At 38.5% G+C, this 21,127-nt stretch overlaps 1 protein-coding gene across 1 annotated transcript in view; it reads left to right on the plus strand.

The window, feature by feature from the left end:
- Nucleotides 1–21,127, plus strand: part of dcc (DCC netrin 1 receptor) — a 224,228-nt gene that overhangs the window by 88,758 nt on the left and 114,343 nt on the right. Inside the window, exon 8 of the mRNA XM_059358662.1 lies at nt 15,696–15,855. Within this exon, the coding sequence (XP_059214645.1) occupies nt 15,696–15,855 (160 nt within the window). The remainder of the gene's footprint in view (nt 1–15,695; nt 15,856–21,127) is intronic.

The following is a 21,127-nucleotide window of genomic DNA, read 5'->3' on the forward strand; positions in this document are numbered from 1 at the left end:
CCAACACTCCCTTTGTTTCTAACTGTGACACGGTTCAGTTGCTCTCTGCAGCTCTAGAGGTTCATCCATCCCAGCCTTTGTTTATTTAAACAGGACAGTGGATAATTCCTGGACCCCTGCGGCTTGGGATTGTTAATATAGGGCAGTGGGTAATCCCTGGATGACTGCAGCTCGGTAAATCATTCCTGGACGGCTGCATCTTGCAGGCAGTAATTCCTGGATTACTGTAGCTTTTTCTCCTTTGTAGTACTGTTGAGTACTGGATCATTTTCTTTACATACTCCTGGACACCCGCTTGTGGATACAAGCCAGTGAATTATTCATTGATAGCTGCTGTTCATGCTTATTTTTACATGGCAGTGAATCCAGTAACTCCTGGATTGCTTTACTTTTTGCTCCTTTACTTACAATGTTATAGTCAAGTCAAGTCAATTTTATATCCCAAGATCACAAATTGTAGATTTGCCTCAAAGGGCTTCACAGACTGTACATGTTATGACACCCTCTGTCCTTGGACCCTCACAGTGGCCAGTAGGGGTGTGACGACATCTCGTGCCACAAGATCAGTCTCGCGAGATTTGTGAGTTATCAAACTATTTGTGACCTGTGGGGGCAGTAAAATGAAAAGAAGAAGAGGAGAAGGAGGGGAAGCAGCAAGCAGCCAGAATGACGTCACATGGGCTCGTTAAGAGTAAGAACTAATCGAAGAGGCACAGTCCTCCTGCAGCAGTCTCTCCCAGCTGCAGAGCCGGAAAATTGTTAACAGGCTAACAGTTAGCTCTGTGGCAGTACAGTGTGTATGTGCTGCTGCTGCAGGAGGTGTTCACTTAGCGATCTCTGTTTGTTTACAACAAGGGCCGGACACTGTGTACAGTTAGTAATGCCGGTTAAGTAAAGATCGCTATTTTTATGATAATTAGCCATGCTGCTTTGTTTTGATCAGCTGTTGATGTTGTGCAGTTAGCGACGGCGGCCACAGTTGCTTCTCTCGTGTTTAATCCATCGTGTATGTGATCACGGATCACTGTCGAAACTGTTGCTAAGCGATTACCAAACGTCACCTCCGGGGTCTCATTAATCCCTCTGGGGGATTTTATTTTTTTATTTATCTTATTTTAACCTTTATAAATTTTAGTTTTAGTTTCAATTTGTGGGAGAAGATGTGTATGAAAAGCTCATGCTTACATCATGCATGTAAAGAGTTATAATAAAACATTTCAAAATGCATGTGCAACTCGGTTAAATAAGCTTGTGAGATAGGGTCAAAGATCAAGGGTCTTGGGGGCGTTCCCTGTGGCACACCTGGTAGAGCGCACCGCGTACCATAGACGCATTGTCCTTGTAAGCAGGTTCGGGTGTGACTTGGAGCCCTTTCTCGCATGTTTCCCACTTCACTCTATCTCTATCAATAAAGCCCAAAAATGGCCAAAGATATATCTTTTTTTTTTAAAAGATCAAGGGTCTTTTGGGATGGTTAAAGACCAGACGTGTCATCACATTCTGGATACTGGCTTCACTGTGCATGACGCATTACTTACGGCACAAACACAAAAATGGATCCAATTCAGTTAATGGCGTTGCAGATAAAAAATTATTGATTCATCCGTTATACAACTTTGATTAAACTATATCAGCCCCACACTGAATATTAAATAGTCTCCCTGGTACCAGAAAAATTAAAAAGTTCTGATCAAATCAACCAAAAACTTAAATTTCCTGCTATGTTTTGCTTTTTATCTTCTGCCGTCAGTAGTGATTTTGTAGTAAAAACCATTCAAAACATGAGGTATTCAAATGTGGGAATGAGATAAGAGGAGAAGGCTCCACATCAGGTTGAAAGCTGAGATAGGGAGGCAAAAACATGAGAGGAAGTGCGATAAAGCCGGATAATTCTGGTTTCCCCTGAATCGTTACACTCTGGGACACATCAGGGAAAAAAAACCTTCAGATGAGTTTGAACATTTATTCCACACATCTAAACTGCTGCTGCTGACACTGTTATGAAGTTCCCCACTTTTAATGACCTCCAGTACTCTATGGCAGCATGGCTCAGGAAGCAGACGGGTCATTGAGTAATCAGAAAGTTCCTGCTTCAATCCCCTTCAAAGAGAGCGTCAAAGAGTCCTTGAAGTGTCCTGGTGAGCAGCTTGCCACCTTGCACGGAAGTCGTTTCTGTTTGTGCGTGTGTGGAGTGAATGTCATCATGTATCATAAAGTACTCGGAGTGGTCGATAGAGAAGAGATATATGAATGCAGTCCATTTACCCTCAGTGCAAAGTTCATGTAAGGCACTAAGAATAGCTGATATACAGATGCTGTGGTTTTGATCCCAATAGATACGCCATAGCTGAGCAGTGGAGGGATAGAAACATGGAACAGGTTGTGATTTCTGACCTTTTGCAGGATTTTGAACACATATTAACCCATTGAGGCCTGAAATGCCTGTAAAACCTCTGGGCGATTTTAAAATCAGCTCCTAACAACTGAATTTTTTCTGGAAATTCAACAGAAGTGTCAACGCTTCTACTAAATAATAGATTTTTCAGCCTCTGTAGCAGATAGAAATGAAATTCAAAAAGTATTTGAGAGCTTATACAAATACTACAAAACGACGTATCCGCTTTTCAATGGGTTAAACCTTTGGAGTCTTGGGCTATTTTGTCCATTTTAAAAAAAAATACTTTTTATTCTGCCACTTGAGAAAAAATGTGTAGCATGCAGATTTAACATATATCACATCACTATCACTGATAATATTTTTTTCACTTTGACTGACTTGATTAACATTTTGAACCCAAAAAAAACCCATTAGAATCTGATTTTGAAAATTATGTTGTTGTTTTTTTCATTTCAAAACAATCATGCTCAATGAGTTTTAAATGTTGCAAATGTGTTTACAGGTTGCAAATATAACATAAGTTCTATATTTTTATGGATGGATCCAAGAATCCTGAACGCTTCCGGTTCAAGTACCAGATTTGAAGAATTATGTGTTTACAGAGAATAAGTGAAGATGTGATGTGGCAATGTTCCCTTACCTCTGAAATTCAGTCAGTTCAAACTTTACCCATCATTGCCAGTGATCTTACAATGAAAGGACAGTGATTTGTAATGTTTTATGAAAGTGAGCCATGACGATCTGATCTCTGTCTATTTAAACCAGTGGTGGAAGAAGTATCCAGATGTCTTACTTCAGTAAAAGTATGAATGCAACACTGTGAAATGACTCCACTAAAATTAAAAGTCCTGCATTAAAACCTTACTGAAGTAAAAGTACAAAAGTATCAGCATCCAAATGCACTTAAATTATTAAAAGTACTCGTGATGCAGAATGGACCCACTCAGATTGTTTTATATTCTAAATATATTATTACATTATTTGTATTGATCACAATTTTAATTTCCTCAAGGTAAGGCTCGTTTTTACTACTTAATAAATTGTTATGAGGTTTAATAAAAAAAAAAAATTAAAAAAAAAAGTCTTATCACTTTTATGTTAAATCTCGACCTGTAAAGTAACTAAAGCTGTCAGCCAAATGTAGTCGAGTAAAAAAGTACAATATTTGCCTCTAAAATGTGATGGAGTAGAAATATTAAGTTACATATGTGGAAATACTCAAGAAAAGAACAAGTACCTCAAAATTGTACTAAAGTACAGCCACATTATGATGCCTTTTTGCCATATAAACCAAGTAAAAATCTGACATTTTAGCATTCATTAGCTCATAAAATAAGTATGTGAAAAGTGCAAACTGACTGAGTGGTAGGAAATTCATTAAAGTCAGATTAAACCTGGGTGTGTTTATGGGCTCAGAGAGGATTAAGACAACTGCAATGTGATAAGAACAACTTTACAAATTTTTGTTTGTATAATTCAAAATGGTTGAACCATGTAGCCTACTTTTTAACTTTAAATGAAGAATATTCATCATGCTTTAGTCGTCACAAGTGGAACACAGTTGTTGGATGATGAAAATTTCAATAGCTTTTTTCGCTATGAATAATTTATGACTTTCCAGTATATCCGCTGTTGCAAATTAGTAGCATAAAGATGTAAATCTTCGGGGACAGTTTTTGCGACTATGTTCTACATTCCTACACTGCATTTTGCTTCTGTGCTGTGCACTGGTAGTGAAAATCAGCCCAGATGTCTTTTAAAGGAAACAAAAACAGTGTGTTAACAACACTCTAGTGTCTATTAAGGTTAAAGTAACATGTTGTGGCATTGGGCTGAGAGCTGCTGATGAGTACAGGCTGATCAGGCTGTTAGGTCAGCTCTCTGTGGTCACATCAGTGTTTTCGGGTGTTTTTTGGCCCTGATTAGAGTCTCAAAGATCAGTTTGTGACCTGTGTGTTTTTGCTTTCACACTAGAAAAAATCAGGGCTCCAGACACAGGGATTGCCACATTGCATGACAGAAAACCACCTGGAATTACTGCACTGTACCGTAACACAGGGCTTTTACTCAAAATGACTCTCTCTCCCTCACACACCCACACACACACACACACACACACACACACACACACACACACACAGAGCTTTCACAGTGTGTAACTGGTAGTGCAGAACACCTACAGAGTGCACAGCTTTCAGGGTAAATTAATGTGTACACACACTCTCAGCTTTCACAGTGAATTACTGCAAACACAGACACACACTGTCATGTGCAGCTTTAAACTGGAGAAACACACACACACACACACACACACACACAGCGCTTTCACAACAAATTACACAACACACACACACACACACACACACGATCCATGCCTCACAGCGCCCCTGGGACAGTAAAGTAACAGTCCGACATTTAGGTTAATCTTCCTGTTTCTGACTTCCCCTGAGTCACAGAAGATGGATATCAATTTCACCTCTGTGCATCCATTATAGTGATAGATCCAGGATGTTTTAGCTTGAAAGCAGGGGGACACTGCTGTAGCCTAGGTCCATCAGAACAGGAAAAAACATCTTTCCTCCAAAAACTCCAAAGCTGTCTGGTGTGGAAACAGAAATGTAAAAATAAGAGTTTATGGTTTGACATTTTGCTTGTAGTGAGCATGAAACAATCAGTAAGCCTCAGATATTGTTGCAGTGCACTGGAAAAAAAATCTGGGTGCATTCGTTATCATTCTGAAATAGGTGGCCAATGACAAGCTTATCCCAACAGTCTACGCCTAGTGAGCCAGACTTATGGCGTCATATTTGACTCATAATCGCGTAGAGAAATTATTTCGTGTTACGTGCGCAGATTTCAACTGCTGCACGCATTTGTTCAATCTTAGCGCACATATTCAGCAACCGAGTGAAGCAGAGGCAGGCGCGAGCGAGTAAAAAACAACAGCAACATGCACAACAACACTGTGCAGCTACTTTGCGCGCGCTGGCTCGCTCCAGCTCTGGCTCGCGGTGGAGCTCTGCTCGCTCGAAGCAAGGACTTTTGACACCTTTACTGTATTTCCTCAAATAGTAGCCGGGGCTTCTATTAATAAAAAATCAGTTTGGGACCCGGCTAATAATAGGGGCAGGCTATTATTTGAAGGAGGCTTTTATTAAAAAAAGAAAATCAGAGCAGCTCTGACCAGCACTTTTTAGAGTGTTTTACACAGCGCATTGTAGCCAGTTACCCGGATGTCAGCCATATTGGAAGTACTCGGATGTAAACAATCAATGAACAGCACGCTGAATGTTCATTTTAAGCAGGATTTAAAATACTTCAAAATACAGGTGTTGTGTTGAAATCTGTTACCCGTCAAATGATGTTTCCTGAATGGTGTTCTCCGTAGCATCACCTCCGCGGTTGGAGTTAGGATTTAAGTTTAAGGTTAGGCCTTGTAGAGAGAACTGTTTGGGGTTAAGGTAAACTTGGGCTCATGTTAACAACTTAAAGCAGGACTGGTTGGGGTCAGGGGTCAGGGTGGTGCAGGTTAAGGTAAGGGGGACCCATATCGACGGGGGAACAGACTTTGAGATAACACCGGTAAGACTGTCTGTGACGTAAGCTGTCAGCTGAAAACTGAAAAGGCCACGTGGAGGGCTGGAAAATGACCAATCATAAGAGGGCCAGAGAGATCTGTGAGCGTACAGACGTGTTATCGCTCGCACGACTTATGACTCAAATATGACGCCATACAGACTACATTTAAACAGTTGCATTTAGAGGTGTGAATCAGCGTATCGGCCCCACGATACGATTTTATCCCGATACTTGAGTCACGATACGGTATTATTGCAATTATAAGCATTTTGCGATATGTGATTTAACTGTCTAACTGCATTTTGTGTCCACAAAATTAAATTCAATCAAGAATTGTTTTTCCAAAAAGAGAAAATTCTCAGTCTATTGATCTCACTTCAGTCTTTTTATTTCTCCACAATAAGTCATACCCACAGACTGACCAACAAAGTATTCAGTCAAACTGAACTTACAAATCTCCATGAAACACAAAAAAACAGTCAAACTTTGCAGCGTTATTTGGGCAACTTCCTGACACGATATCCTGTCGCTTTGATCAACTATTTTTTTTTATTAGGATGAAATCAGTCATTCCCTCCAATGTCATCATGACTAATGGCGTTCAACGTCTCAAGCGGTACAAGAATGATTTGGATTAATGCTTTGTTTGGGAGGAAAAGGGTCTGCTTTTCCAGATTGAGGCATTCTTCATGCAAGTCTTATTAAAACAAACTAATGATGCTTGTGTTGAGCACAATCCAATATCAACTAAAAGCCAGTTATAGCTTCATTATTAGCCACTGTAAAAGAAGAGACAGGCCAATGTCTTACATGCCGCAACTCTGACCTTAATTTCAACTCTGAGACAAATGATCGATGTATTTCAACAAGAGCACATACTGGAGGACAATTTTGAAAAGTATCTCTTACCGTCTAGAATGGAGTCTCTGTTAGTCTCTGTTGTCTCTTGGAGTTAAACCCAGGATACGATCCTTCGATCTGCAGTTTCAGGGCTTGTTTAAAGCTTAGCTCCCCTATGGGATAGTTCTCTAGATGCCTATTCTGCCCTACAAAGTCTAACTGCAGTAACTATTCAAAGGGTAAAACTGCTTTAAAGTTTTTTTTATGTGGTTTAACTGGGTTATATGTAGATAAGTGATATGACACTTATTTCTACATGTATTGATGATGTCATTTTTATGCTAAAAAATCTTGATAATTTATTTGACCTTTGACCCCAAAACATAGTTACTATTAGAACCTTTTACAGCAATGCAGGAACGCAAGAACAGAGTGCAGTAACTACAATGTTGTTGTTTTCTTTCAGCTTTTATATTTTGTTTTCAGTGAATAAAAATGTTCAAATTGATTTTGTTATCAGTGTATTTAAAAGTGTTTAACAATTCTACTCAAAGATTTGCACATTTTAGACTTAATATTATAAAGTAATGTTATATTTTAGTCTTAATAACATTTTATCTCATTTTTTTACTTAATCACTATCTAGATACTAATTTCCCTTTCAAATTAACTTATAATTTCTATTATTTTTATGTTTAAATAAGTATATATATATATATATATATATAAAGTAGATGTGGTAAGTGCAATTACTGCTTGGTTTGAGTTGGATTTTGTGGTTTTTCTATCATTATTTCTCTGAAATGAAGCAAAATTGCAAGAATGCAGTTACTGCAGTTATACTTTGTAGGACAGGATAGATTCCTTAGATCTTCTAGTTTCATGTAATACCAGTATCTCCAGTATATTCCTAAAAGTGAACCCGCTACGGCCTCCGGAAAAAAGAAAAAAAAACAACGGAAATACTGATTGACCGCCGGCGCTGAATATCGTTACTTGGCAGCCATGATTCAATATAATATTGCCACATAAAATATTGCGATACTATGCTTTCCCCCTACTCTAACATTTAGCCCAGCACAAAGACTTGCAGCATGAAGGAACTGCTGTCCTTTCAAAATCTTTAATTTGTACGATTTCAACATTTCAGGAAAGTTGGATGCTGTCATTTTAATACTGTTATTTTTTTTAAGCCCATAACCATCTTTGTGTTAAAATGTAATACGCTTAGCACATTCTTTCCTACCCTGTCTGTGGCCCACTGGATCCTGAAGTCACAATCCTTAACAGTGCAGTAAATGACATTTAGAATATCAGTATTTGCAGTAAACTAAATATTTGCTATTTAGAGAATTGGTCTCTTGAACAGAAAATGAAGTCATGCCAAGCTTCTCTGTACTTTGTACTAATTAAAAAATTATGCCAAGGGGTCTTTAGGAGCTTCTGCATGTGATGAGTTGGGAATGAGAACAAGAGGCACGTGGAGGATTACTTCACTCATTTCCTTAAAAAAAATGGTCACTGTAGTTTCTCGAAAACATTATTCACACCGAAGGAAATGGTACATTTGTTGGACACTATTTTCAGCTTTGGATTAATTCACATGTAATGTTCTTTCTTTTGAGTATTTGGGGCAGCAGGATTGTGTATGTGGATGTGTGTGTGTGTGTGTGTGTGTGTGTGTATAGAGCAACAGTGTGACTAATTAATGTTTTTTTAATAGTTTTTTGTACCAGTGGAGCTCTATGGCACAATAACCTATAGATAAATGTATTTATTGTTACATGGTATTTGGGGGGCTAGAAGAAAAAATACAGAATATCACCAGCCTCAATTTTTAAACTATACTATTCCGAGAGCAATGAAAGAAGCAAAGAGTCTGCTCTAATATGTAATGGATTCTCTGGGTCCATGGTACACCCTTCCACCAAGTGTCACGAAAAACATATCCTCCTTAGTGGAGATAATATTGTCAAAGAGAAAATATGTAAGACGAGAAGTGTGAAAAGAAGATGCTATCTGATTATAGCGTCGTGTATTCTATGCGACCTTTCTGTTTGTCTACGTGCCTTTAGTCAACTTGTATCCATTAAAACCAATTTCCTTTTTCAGGTCAGTTAGGTCAAACAGTACACACACACACACACAAACACACACACACACACACACACGCATACTCAAGATAGAGATTTTACTCAACCACCCATAGTGGTGGAGATTTACAGGAATAAATATCCATTTTAGAGGAATTTAAAACTAGAGGGCACAGAGAGGTGTGTGTGTGTGTGTGTGTGTGTGTGTGTGTGTGTGTGTGTGTGTGTGCAGTACACACGTTTTTAACGGCAGCTGGCTGAAATGAGCCCTGAAATTGAGTGGAGAGAGAGAGAGAGAGAGAGAGAGAGAGAGAGAGAGAGAGAGGCTTTATGAATGTGAAGCGGAGTGAACGGGCTCAGCAGTCTTCTTCTGCATAAATAGAGGTTAAAAAGAGAGAGAGAGAGGGAGAAAGGGGAGAGGGGGATATGGATAATATTTATAGGCAAAATGATAAGGAGAGAAAGAGACTTAGTCTGTATCTTTTCCACATATCAGAAGTCCCCCTAAATGTATTTATACTGCATTAGCACTAAAGAAAGTATACTATGTATCACATATATATTTACAGTGTGAGCAAAGTGTAAGTTGGATGTTTCATTAGTACTCAGAAACGAATGACACCCTGCTATCCCTCTTTATGATGCTGCCTGCTTTTAGTTTGCAGCAGCAGCTTCACCAGCAAAGTAACAGTTAACAGTAGCAACTGGCATACAGCAGCAACAGCAACAGTTTGTAGCAACAATAGCAGTTAACAGCAACAATAGCAGTTGACTGCGGAAGCAACAGTAGAAGCTAACAGCAGCAGTTTGTAACTACCATAGACATATGTCTGTGGTAACAATAATAGCAGTTGACAGCAGCAATTGTAGCTAGCAGCAACAATAGCAGTAAGCAGCAGAAGCAACAGTTAGCAGGGGCAGTTAACAGCAACAGTTTGTAGCAATAACAACAGTTAACAGCAACAATAGCAGTGAACAGCAACAATAGCAGTTTACAGCAGCAGTTTGTAGCTGCATTGACCGCTGCCGCCCATTTTTTTGTACGTTTCACTGTGGAATATCAGAATAAAATGCCGTTGTATATTTACTGTACAGTAATTATCCAAGGGAATTTTATTATGAATTTAAGTAAATACTTCATCTTCTCTCTGCAGGTGAGAATACTGCAAAGTGAGTGTTTATCCTTCATGTCAGCTCACTCTGAGCAGCCTCAATGAATTTACCATAAATATCACAACGTCAGCGAATGACGGCAGCAACCAATCAGGAGGAGGATCAGCGTCCAATATGTACCTACCCTTTCTCTTTCGATGAATTGCTGGTGTGTTGTGTGAATTGCTGGTGTGGTTTGCACTTCAGGGCCAACGTACTTATGGCAGTTTGTGGCCCAGAGGTTAGGAATCAGGGCTTGAAACCAGAGGGTTGCCGTTCCAAATCCCATGACTGACAAGGCTGAAGTGTCCTTGAGTTAAATGCATAGGTTGAATTTCCCCATTGTGTGATTAAAGTAATGAATCTTAATCTTAATAAACCCAGACAGTGTTTGATATAGAAATATAAACGTATATGCGTTTTGCCCATTCATGTATGTTATAATTTTCCAGTATATTTTCACACACACACACACACACACACAAACACACACACACACACACACACACACACACACACACACACACACAGAAAAACACATTTCTTGTACCTCAGAGCTGAAACCAAACTCCCCTAAAGATCATTCAGGCAGCAGAAACAATATAAATGCAGAACAGCTTGTAAAAAATGGACAGAGAGTGATGGGAAAAACATGGAGGGTGTGTGTGTGTTCGTGTGTGTGTGTGTGTGTGTGTGTGTGTGCGCGTGCCGCAGGTATAGGCCTAATCGGTCGGCAGGCAGACTGCAGTGTTATTTTCAGCACTTATTCAGATTGTTTTCCAGCTCTTCTTTTGTGGTGTCTGACTCTATTATTTAGCCTACCCGTCTATTTTCGGCAGAGAGTGACGCTTTACTGCTCAGCGCCGGCTCTGCTTTTGGGTCGGGTCACCGAGCAGGAACGAATCCGCCCTTCACACCCTGAAATCTCATCTCACAGAGATGAGAGGAGGTGTGTTAACACTCCTCTGTTTCCATCCACACCTCTTTTCTTCCGCCTTCTCTCCTTTCTTTATTTCTACTTCGCATCTATTCTCCTCCTTCCTTCTTTGTATCCTTTGCTCTTTTCCTCTTTTTTTCCTCCATTTCTCATGTTTTTTTATACCTCCCTCTTCTGTTTTTCATCCTTCTCTTCCTCCACTTCTTCAGCTTCCCCAATTTTCCCCACTTTTTCATCATCCGCATTTTATTTCATCTCCTTTTTTCTCCTTTATTTTCCTCTTTTCCTTCTCTTCACGGCATCTCACAGTGTAAAAGGTGTGTTTGTGTATGTGTTTAATGAAGCTTTGTTGACATGTCCGGACATGTCACAAGCAGTTAGACTCTGTGGAGGGTCCCGACCTTTGACCCCAGGGATAGATTGGATTTTTCTCAGTTTGTGATGGAGCAGAAGAGAGGAGACAAGTTGATGGTAACAGTTTAGGTTTGCAGTGGGGACATGTTATCTCTTGTTGAATAATGATATCTTCCTACAATCCCCTTACACCAGAGTCAACACTATAGAAAACTCCTGAGCCCTGGTACGTAGGCTGCCTGTATGTGTGTGCTACATTGATTATTGCTGTGTTCTGCCTTGGAGACTGCTCTTTACAACAACATAATTGGTAGTGACAACTCAGAGAGAGAACTCCTGTTGATGACACACGTTACATGCACCGAGGTGGAGCTCCAGGCCTTTCTCAGCATGCGTTCTTCTCCGTATTTGTGTTCTTGTGGACTTCGCTAATCACCCAGGAGCCCCATGTCTACGCCATGAGCACCTCGTTCATCGTTCTTGGCCCGGTCGATCTATATATATATATATATATATTCTGTTCAGGAAATTATTATATATATGGAATGAAAGTTTGAGAATATGGATTGAAAACCTGAGAATATGTATATATTTATATATATACATATATATATATATATATATATAGAAGCCTGAGAATTATAATTATGTTAAAACCCAGAAATATTTATTGAAAGTCTGAGAATATTTATAGAAACCTGAGAATATATATTGAAGGTTTTTACTGAAGGTTTTAATATATATTCTCAGACTTTTTATATATATTCTCAGATTTTTATTATACATTCTCAGGTTTATATATATATATATAAACCTGAGAATTATAATTATATTAAAACCTGAAAATATAAATTGAAACCTGGGAATATATATTGAAGGTTTTTATTGAAGGTTTTAATCTATATTCTCAGATTTTTACTATATATTCTCAGGTTTATATATTATATTAAATATTATATTTATATATATATATATATATATAAACCTGGGAATATATATTGAAGTTTTTAACTGGTTTAATATATATTCTCAGACTTTTTATATATATTCTTAGATTTTTATTATATATTTTCAGGTTTATATATATATAAAATATCTGGAAGTGTTTTAGGTGGACAACCAAAACCACAACTGTCACAATTTTTATACTACAAATGCAATGTGTCAGCAATTTATTCAAAATATTTTTTTGTGGATAAGGGTTAACTGTACGGGCAATTTATAAAAAATAATTTTTAATATTTCCATTAATGTCTTCAGGGATGTGTTTTACACTAATGTCTGGTGCACATTTTATGGGTATATGTTCAGGAAAAGATCATAGTTTGGATTAAAATCAGTACATCACAGTTACAAGAGTGACTTGGTACGTGAAGTGGTAAAATAACTGGTAACGTGACCTTTGTCACTCTTTATACTACCTGACTTCCTGCTTTGCTACTATTACTAGTCAGTTATCCTCAAATTGTGAATTCTATTTTGTAATGTTTCTAAGATTGGAATTGAAGCATATTCTTGCTTAAAATATGAAGAGTGGAGATTGATACTGAAATCCATTAGAAAAGAAGGTTTCACATGATCCTAAGGTGGATCAACAACAACAATAATGTAAGCAAACTAGAACTTATTCCAGCAGAAAATCAACTATCAGATGAATATTAGACACCATGACTTCTCATTTTGTTTTCATTTCCATTCTATTTTTTGTTACATCAGTGTTTGAAGTCTGAGGAAAAGAAAAAACATATTCAAGAAGACATTTCCATCCTGATGAAAACACAACTGTTCTGTTATATTCTGACCAGAAGCTGCAAGTGTACATTTTCATAGTTTGGAGATGTGATGTGTAGAAAATATACATTAGAAAATGTTTGTGATTTAAAAGTGCCAGTGACCTTCTGATCCTGATTATATGGACATCTTAGGTGGATCAGGAGCAACACATGTTAATACAGGTGTAAATAGCATTCATACCTGTTATATCAAGTTGTCTGTATAAATGCTACAGACAAGAAAAATATGTGGAGTCCATTGGGAGATCACTGAGGGACATATATGACGTGCAAGATAATGGTCACTGATTGGTTTCCAGACTGTAAAAAAAATGTTGTTTTTACGGTAAAATAACAGCAGCTGTGTTTGCCAGAAATTTACCATAATAAATATGTTGCAACTTTTTGTAATATTACGGTAAAATTATATTTGCACTGTTTATTTCCCATTTAAGATTGCCATTTTAGTCCATATTTTACCCTAAAAAATAAAAAGTTTTTCCATCAAATGAAACGCTGTTCTGGCATATAATTGACAAGACATTTTTTACAGTGTGGCTCTGACTACCTTCTTACAGTGAAGGCCTGTTTACACCAGTATCTTAAATGGTACCATTAGCAGCATCGTTTATTTCCACACATTAACCAGGTACTGTGTTGACAGTGCTGACCTTTGAAGAAACAGAGAGTTTATGCACCATCCACTTATATTTAACTATCTCTGTCACACAGATCCACAAAAGACGGATGAGCTGTTTGCAGATTGTTATGAGACTGGAGGCGATGATACAAAAATGTCCCTTTTAATAAACTGTGGGAAATTATTTTCCTAAACAGGACCAGGCGCATGACTTTGCTAACTAAGAACTTTCTTGTTTATCATGGATATAATCATTGGTGGAATGTAACTAAGTACATTTACTCAGGTACTGTGCTTAAGAACAATTTTGAGGTACTTGTACTTTACTTGAGTATTTCCATTCTATGTAACTTTATACTTCTACTCCACTACATTTTAAAGGCAAATATTGGACTTTTTACTCCACTACATTTAGCTGACAGCTTTAGTTACATTTCAGGTCGAGATTTTACATAAAAATGTAATCAATTTAAAGTTATTCAACTTTTTATTTATTTATTTATTTTTTATTTTTTTTAATAAAACCTCATAACAGTATATTAAGTAGTTAAAATGAGCCCTACCTTTATTAAATTAAATTAAATGACATCAATAACAATAATCTAATAATGTTTTAGAGTAACATTACAACTAACAATCTTAGTGAATTCTGCATAACGAGTACTTTTACTTTTGATACTTTAAGTACATTTTGATGCTGATACTTTTGTACTTTTACTTCAGTAAATTTGGAATGCAGGACTTTTACAGTAGTGGAGTAATTTCACAGTGTGGTATTAGTACTTTTACAAAAGTAAAGGATCTGAATACTTCTTCCACAACTGGAAAAATTGATAAGAGATAGTAAGCACGTTTAAGAGCTCTGAGAACTTTTGCTCCCACAAGAATAACTACATACTTAATGAGGTTATGTACAATAAATAATAATAAAAACAAAATGTGAAAAGGCCCAGGACAGAAAAAATGGAGAGAAGATCCCAGATTTGGACTCATGACTATTATCAGTTAGCTAGCAGCTTCTTAAAGCACATATTTTGTGAAGACTTTCTATCTGTCATGTGACTCTTGCCTTGCACGTTGTATCAGTCCCTTACAAATCTCCTGAAGCGATGCTGACACCTCCACCTACCCAATTTATATGCATATTAAGTTCTGATCACAATGCAGACTCCAGATGTATTAATAGCAGGTGTAAATGGAAAGGCCTGTGACCACATGTTATCATCCAGATAAGGATTTCTGCTTAATATTGGTTCACATATTTAGGATTTGTAACCCATGTGTCTTATAACTTATTCAGGAATTGCTCGCATACTACCTTAGGCTGGCTAATTCATAAAAGAGTTATATGAGCTCGTATAACACCACTATAAAAGTAGACCCCATATTTCAACTTCCCAAAGGAACAAAATCCTAATTTTAACTACATCTATTTTGATGTTTGAATTAATCCAGCAAGATAAAGCTGTCAGTCATGAATTAGATCAGCACATTGTTCCGAGCTGAGTTAATGTGAGAGGAGGCAGCAGTCTTTGTGTTCAGATGATTGATATCTGTTGATTGATGACTAAAGTCTTCAGATGCTCTGCCGCTTTTTCTTCTTGGCTGTGATATTCTTTACCACTCTTCTTCCTCCTTTTTCTTCCTTCTTGTCTCTTCCACGTCTTTTCCGTTCCTTATCTCATTTGTCATATGCTCCTTATGTTTTTCCTTTGCTCTGCGTCCCGCACCTCCACCTCCACTGCCTTGTCCCTACTTCTCCTCCATCCCTCCCTCCTCCCCCTTCCCCTGGATGAACCGTTAACAGAGGCCACGCCCACTCAGTATAGATCCGCCCACACACCTCCCCCTCCTCCTCGCCCCCCTCCTGCTCCTCCTTCCCCTTCTGGCACCTCCTTGACTTACTCCTCCTCCTCTGATCCCCCACCAGTGTCCCCCAGCCCGGGCGTTGCCCTTCCCTCTGCCCCCCGCGACCTGGTCCCTGTCCTAGTGTCCAGTCGATTTGTCCGACTCAGCTGGCGCCCCCCGGAGGAGACTGGAGGAGCCGTGCAGACCTACGGCATTTATTACTCCCAGGACGGCGTCGAGAGGTAAGATGGGATTTTTTTGTCTTTGTGGACTCTAAGGCAGTGGCTTCCAACCTGGAGGTTTGAGCAACAACACACTGATGTTTTCCATTTTCCTTTCTTCGAATAACTGCTTTATTCGATGAATTAATGTGTTTTGCAGGTGTTTGGTCATAGGCCAAAGTATTGAATAAATTGAGGTTTTGACTAGTGATGTGCTAATGAAGCCTCCTGAACCATTTTCATTATTTTCTGAGCCCACTAGATGGTGCTGTTGGTTTAAAGAAAAAGGCTGAAGCAATGGTAATTGAGTGTAATTTCAGCTCTTTATTTAACAGAGAGCGCCATCTAGTGGGCTCAGACAATAATCAAAATGATTCATGAGGCTTCACTGGCACATCACTAATGATTCTGCCAAAGATCAAAAGTCAAAGAATCACCAAAGTTATGACCATTCATCTTTAGGGGGGCATGAATTTAACATTCATGGTATTGATGGTATGCATGTTGTCGTTTGAAGGAGGAGGAGAAAAAGCGAAGAAGTGATAGTTTAATAAGCATTGATTCCATTATGGCGCCGGACTCAATTCTGACATGCTGACAGAACTGAATGAAGAAGTTACAGAGAATGGGCACAAGTATCTTCACATTGTACGTACATGGTAACTTGTCACTTTAAATTGACACCCGTCAAAAATTAACTTTGGTGGGTAACATTTGTAAAGTTACTAGCTAATTTGGCTGGTGATGAATGAAGAAAATAACACTGCAGAAATTATAAGACGTTAGTGTTGCTAGATTGGTCTGTTTCCTGCCAAGACATTTGGGCGGTTTTGCGTGTTTTTTTCTGGGAACACGGCTTGTAGAACTAATTCATACTCATACGACCATTGACTATGTGACTAGCGTACGTGGTATCTATTACAAGCGAGCTACGCTGATACGGAGAAGACAGAGTTTTTTTTTTAAGTTTTTTTTTTAAGATTTTTTTTTTGCCATTTTCCATGCTTTATTGAGAGTGACAGATAGAAAGGGGGAGACAGAGGGGAGGACATGCGGCAAAGGGACCTCAGGGCGTGTTCGAACCCACGTCTGCCGCAGCAAGGACTCAGCCAAACAAACATTTACCTGTAGTAAAAAAAAAAAACGCAGAGGAAGGCTGAAGACACAAGGGACAATGGAGATGAAAGTGGAGGGGAAAAGAAGAAAACAAAGACTTTTAATTCAATATGGCTGTTGTGTCGTGATTGGTTAGTATTTAAAATTTGGCTCGTGAAAAATCTGATTGGCTGACTTTAACTTTAAAAATCCACTAGCCATGTTTGCTGGATATAACATATGTGTTAAGTGTTCACAGGAGACACAAGGTCGGTTCTGGAAATACCCACATACCTAGGCCTAAGTGTCAAGTTTGCTGAGCTTATGAATACATGATGTGCAGAATTACCAAGAAATGCATCCTAACAGTTATCTATTCAACTGTTGTCACTAAAAACCTCAACCGTGAACCTTATGGTGGTGCAAGAGGAAAGCTATGGGGATCACCAAAGTCATTGGGACCCATACTCTGGAGACTATAAATGTCTGTATGAAATTGCATCCAATACTTATGAAGTACTGGTTCATTTTACATGACAAATACTCCCATTCACTTCCATTCTGTGCAAGCGAAGGGCCAAATAGAACATTCACCTCCAGCGGCAACATCCTTACACTGTTTCGAGGTAACATTTGTTGAACTTTGACCAACAAAGTGGCAGCCTCAACCAAAAAGAAAGAAAAGTGTGTCGTTTATCCCACTTGGCTGTCATTGGTGTCATGCATTCACAACTTTTGCTCCCACAAGAATAACTACATACTTAATGAAGTTATGTACAATAAAAAATGATAAAAAGAAAATGTGAAATGGCCCAGGACAGAAAAAAATGTAAAGAAGATCCCAGACTTGGACTTGAGACTATTATCGGCTAGCTACCGGTTGCCGCCAAGCTTCTGGAACCACATATTTTGTGAAGACTTTCTATCTGTCATGTGACTCTTGCCTTGCACATTGTATCAGTCCCTTACAAATCTCCTGAAGCGATGCTATCTATTCAACAGTTGACACTGAAAACCTTAACCGTGAACCTAATGGTGGTGCAAGAGGAAATCTATGGGTATCACCAAAGTCATTGAGACCCATCCTCTGGAGACTATAAATGTCTGTATAAAATTGCAACCAATACTTATAGAGTGCTATTTCATTTCACATGGCAAATACTCCCATTCACTTCCATTCCGTGCAAGCGAAGGGCCGAGTAGAACATTCACCTCCAGCGGCAACATCCTTAAACCGTTTGGAGGTAACATTTGTTGAACTTTGACCAACAAAGCTGCAGCCTCAACCAAAAAGAAAGAAAAAGTTGTTTACCCCACTTGGCTGTCATTGTGTCACCCATTCGTACAGTTGTGACCATGCCTGAATACAGTATAACAGGGAGCTCCGTGTTGTTGAGTCTTTAGTCACACAGTACAACACTTCTTTCCTTTGATCACAGCTCTGCTGCACACAGCAGCTCTGAACGTTTAGTAGAAAAAGCTCTGGGTGACATACTTGCGAATCCCCCGCTGATGTTAAATGGTAACCTCTGACAGTCAGGGCTTCAGCTGAATGCTTTCACACCCAGGCTTTTAAGCTTTGTTACCTCAGGGACTAAGCGGCCTGCAGTTCTTTAGGGCTCTGAACGGTACGCTGGACAAAGGAGTTACTGAAGTTTCATCATGAAAAGATACGACAGAGAGATTCTGTCAGTCCTAATGACTTACAGAAGGAACAGGGGTAGAGGTTTTGTCAGTTCTAATGACTGGGAGAAAAATACTGAGATTTTTCAGCACTAATAACTTGCAGAAAATGAGAGAGGTGGGAGGGAAAACAATGAAAGATTATCGGAGAAAGAAAGATGGCAGGAAGGGAGAGTAAGGAGGATTTTTTTGTCAGTTGTAATGACTTCCGGGAAATACATTGTAAAAAAAACAAAAAAAAACAGAAACGGAGATCAAATGAGAAAAATGCAAAGAGAAGTGAAGCAGAAAGCATTAGATGGACAAAAAGATGAGTTTTCACTTTCTATTTAGAGGCTTCTGGCAGAGCCTGAGCTCGGCATGTCATACTGCTTATTAATTTCAGTATATGTAAGTGTAGATGTCATCATCAGTGGTGCTTTACCAAGCCTGGGACTGCAGTTTTATGCAGTATGAAATTATTTTGATGTATTTCCCATAACAAAAATATCACAGAGTGGAACAGAACACTTACGTACAAGGTTGGCTTGCTTCACTTCAAGGTTTATTTTATCTGATCTCCAGCTATGATAGAACAGGTTCAGCCAATCATCACAAGCAATGTAACACATGGAAACAGCCACATGGTAACCATGGTAACTTACTGTTTACATCACACAGCAGCCTGACAAAGTCTATGGCCCTCATTTATCAAGCGAGCGTAGAAACGAGCGCAGATCTGAGTGTATATTTCGTCTTACGACAGGGTCCACGTGGGATTTATCAAACGATCATATCTCGCCAACCACATCGTAAGAATGATCGGCTGTTGATAAATCCCACGTGGACCCTGTCGTAAGACGAAATATACACTCAGATCTGCGCTCGTTTCTACGCTCGAAACAGAGTTTACGACACCGAAGGACGCAATGCGGCCAAAAAGAGGATTTTTTCACCCTCTAAAGTCAGCTTTATTAGCAAAGCGCACCGTTACAATGAACAATAGGGGCAATATAGACATAGTAAAGAAATACGCAGCGACGGAGGTTTATGAAATAAAAGTACTTATAGTTATAGGTTATAGGTACTTATAGTAAACTCAAACAAGTTCACTGTTTTATTATTTATTATTATTATTTAATAATAATACTATACTATACTATTACTATTACTATACTACTAATACTATTTATAATTATTTTATTATATTAATGATATTTTACATTTGGAGCACGGACTTAGAAGTTTTCAGCTTTTTGGTTGAAGGAGATAAACAATGTTTTAAAGTAAGTTTTAATTAAAAAAGAAGAGGAATTTCTCAGAGTCAGAAAGTGAAACGCTGACGTCCAACAGCAGCAACACAACAAACTAGTTTTGTTTGGCAGCATAAAAAGTGAAAAAGAAGGAAATCAGTGGTGCTGTCAGCAAAGTAGCGGACTATTAAACTCCCGGCGAGGTTTGAGTAATTACATGGTGATATATAAAGCCCAATAATCTATATAATATCCGAATATTGCTATTATTATGATGGAGATATATTATTCACCTCTTTACATTTACTAATAATAATGTCCTAGTGAGAGGAGCATGTGGCAGCACTGATTGGAAATGTTTCTATTCAGGCAGCACCGCTGGTAAAAGAGACGCTGACGCTCTGGATAATAATAATAATAATAATAATAATAATAATAATAACAGTAAACAGCAGAAGACAACAACATTTAATATCCTCGGCTGGTATTCTGTTTAAAGAATTTCACGATCGCAGGGTGTATTTATTTTTGGATTATGTTTTAATGATAAACTATGTAGTCTAAACATGTTTTGCTTTGTCACTATTAAAAATCAAAACACCACAGTTTTATCAGCTCCAGGCATCGATACAATAGTCTAAGATCAATTCTCCCACTCAGACGTGTGGACTTCACGCTGACTCAGATTTGCGTACACGAGCTGAGAGCAGACGTGAGATCTGATCGTACCGTCCGCTCACCAAATTGATAAATGCAGAGGCTTGCGTAGAAATCATCTTACGCCCACTTTACGCTCACTTACTGACGTACGTACGTTGGTTTGATAAATGAGGGCCAATGTGAGTTTCTCTAAGCCACAGCAGATTCTGTGTGTCTGGAACTAGTTAGCAGTTAGATAAGAAAACATGTTCATATAAATAGATCCTGTCAGTCCACAAAGGTGCACAGGTGTCTCACAGGTGTACCTGTCACCTCCGGCCTGGGAGTGAAACATTGTGAACATATGTACATGATACAAACTGGGACCAGCTGTTACTTTGCCACTTCCATGTGTAGATCTCTGTGGATTTTATAACTGAAGACCAAATTCATCTCAGAAAACCAAGAGACTGGTCTCTGTAATGTCCCTATTGAGAATATATATGACAGTTATGCACATTACAATTTACGTCGGATTCCAATGCTATCATCACAAAAAAATATTTGACATTGGCTCCAACTGTAGCCTTATCATTAGCCTTACTAGTCTCTCTACACAGCCTGTTCTCCCCTCAAAAATGTCA

This window comes from Centropristis striata, chromosome 19 (genome assembly GCF_030273125.1).
Source record: "Centropristis striata isolate RG_2023a ecotype Rhode Island chromosome 19, C.striata_1.0, whole genome shotgun sequence".
NCBI lineage: Eukaryota > Metazoa > Chordata > Actinopteri > Perciformes > Serranidae > Centropristis > Centropristis striata.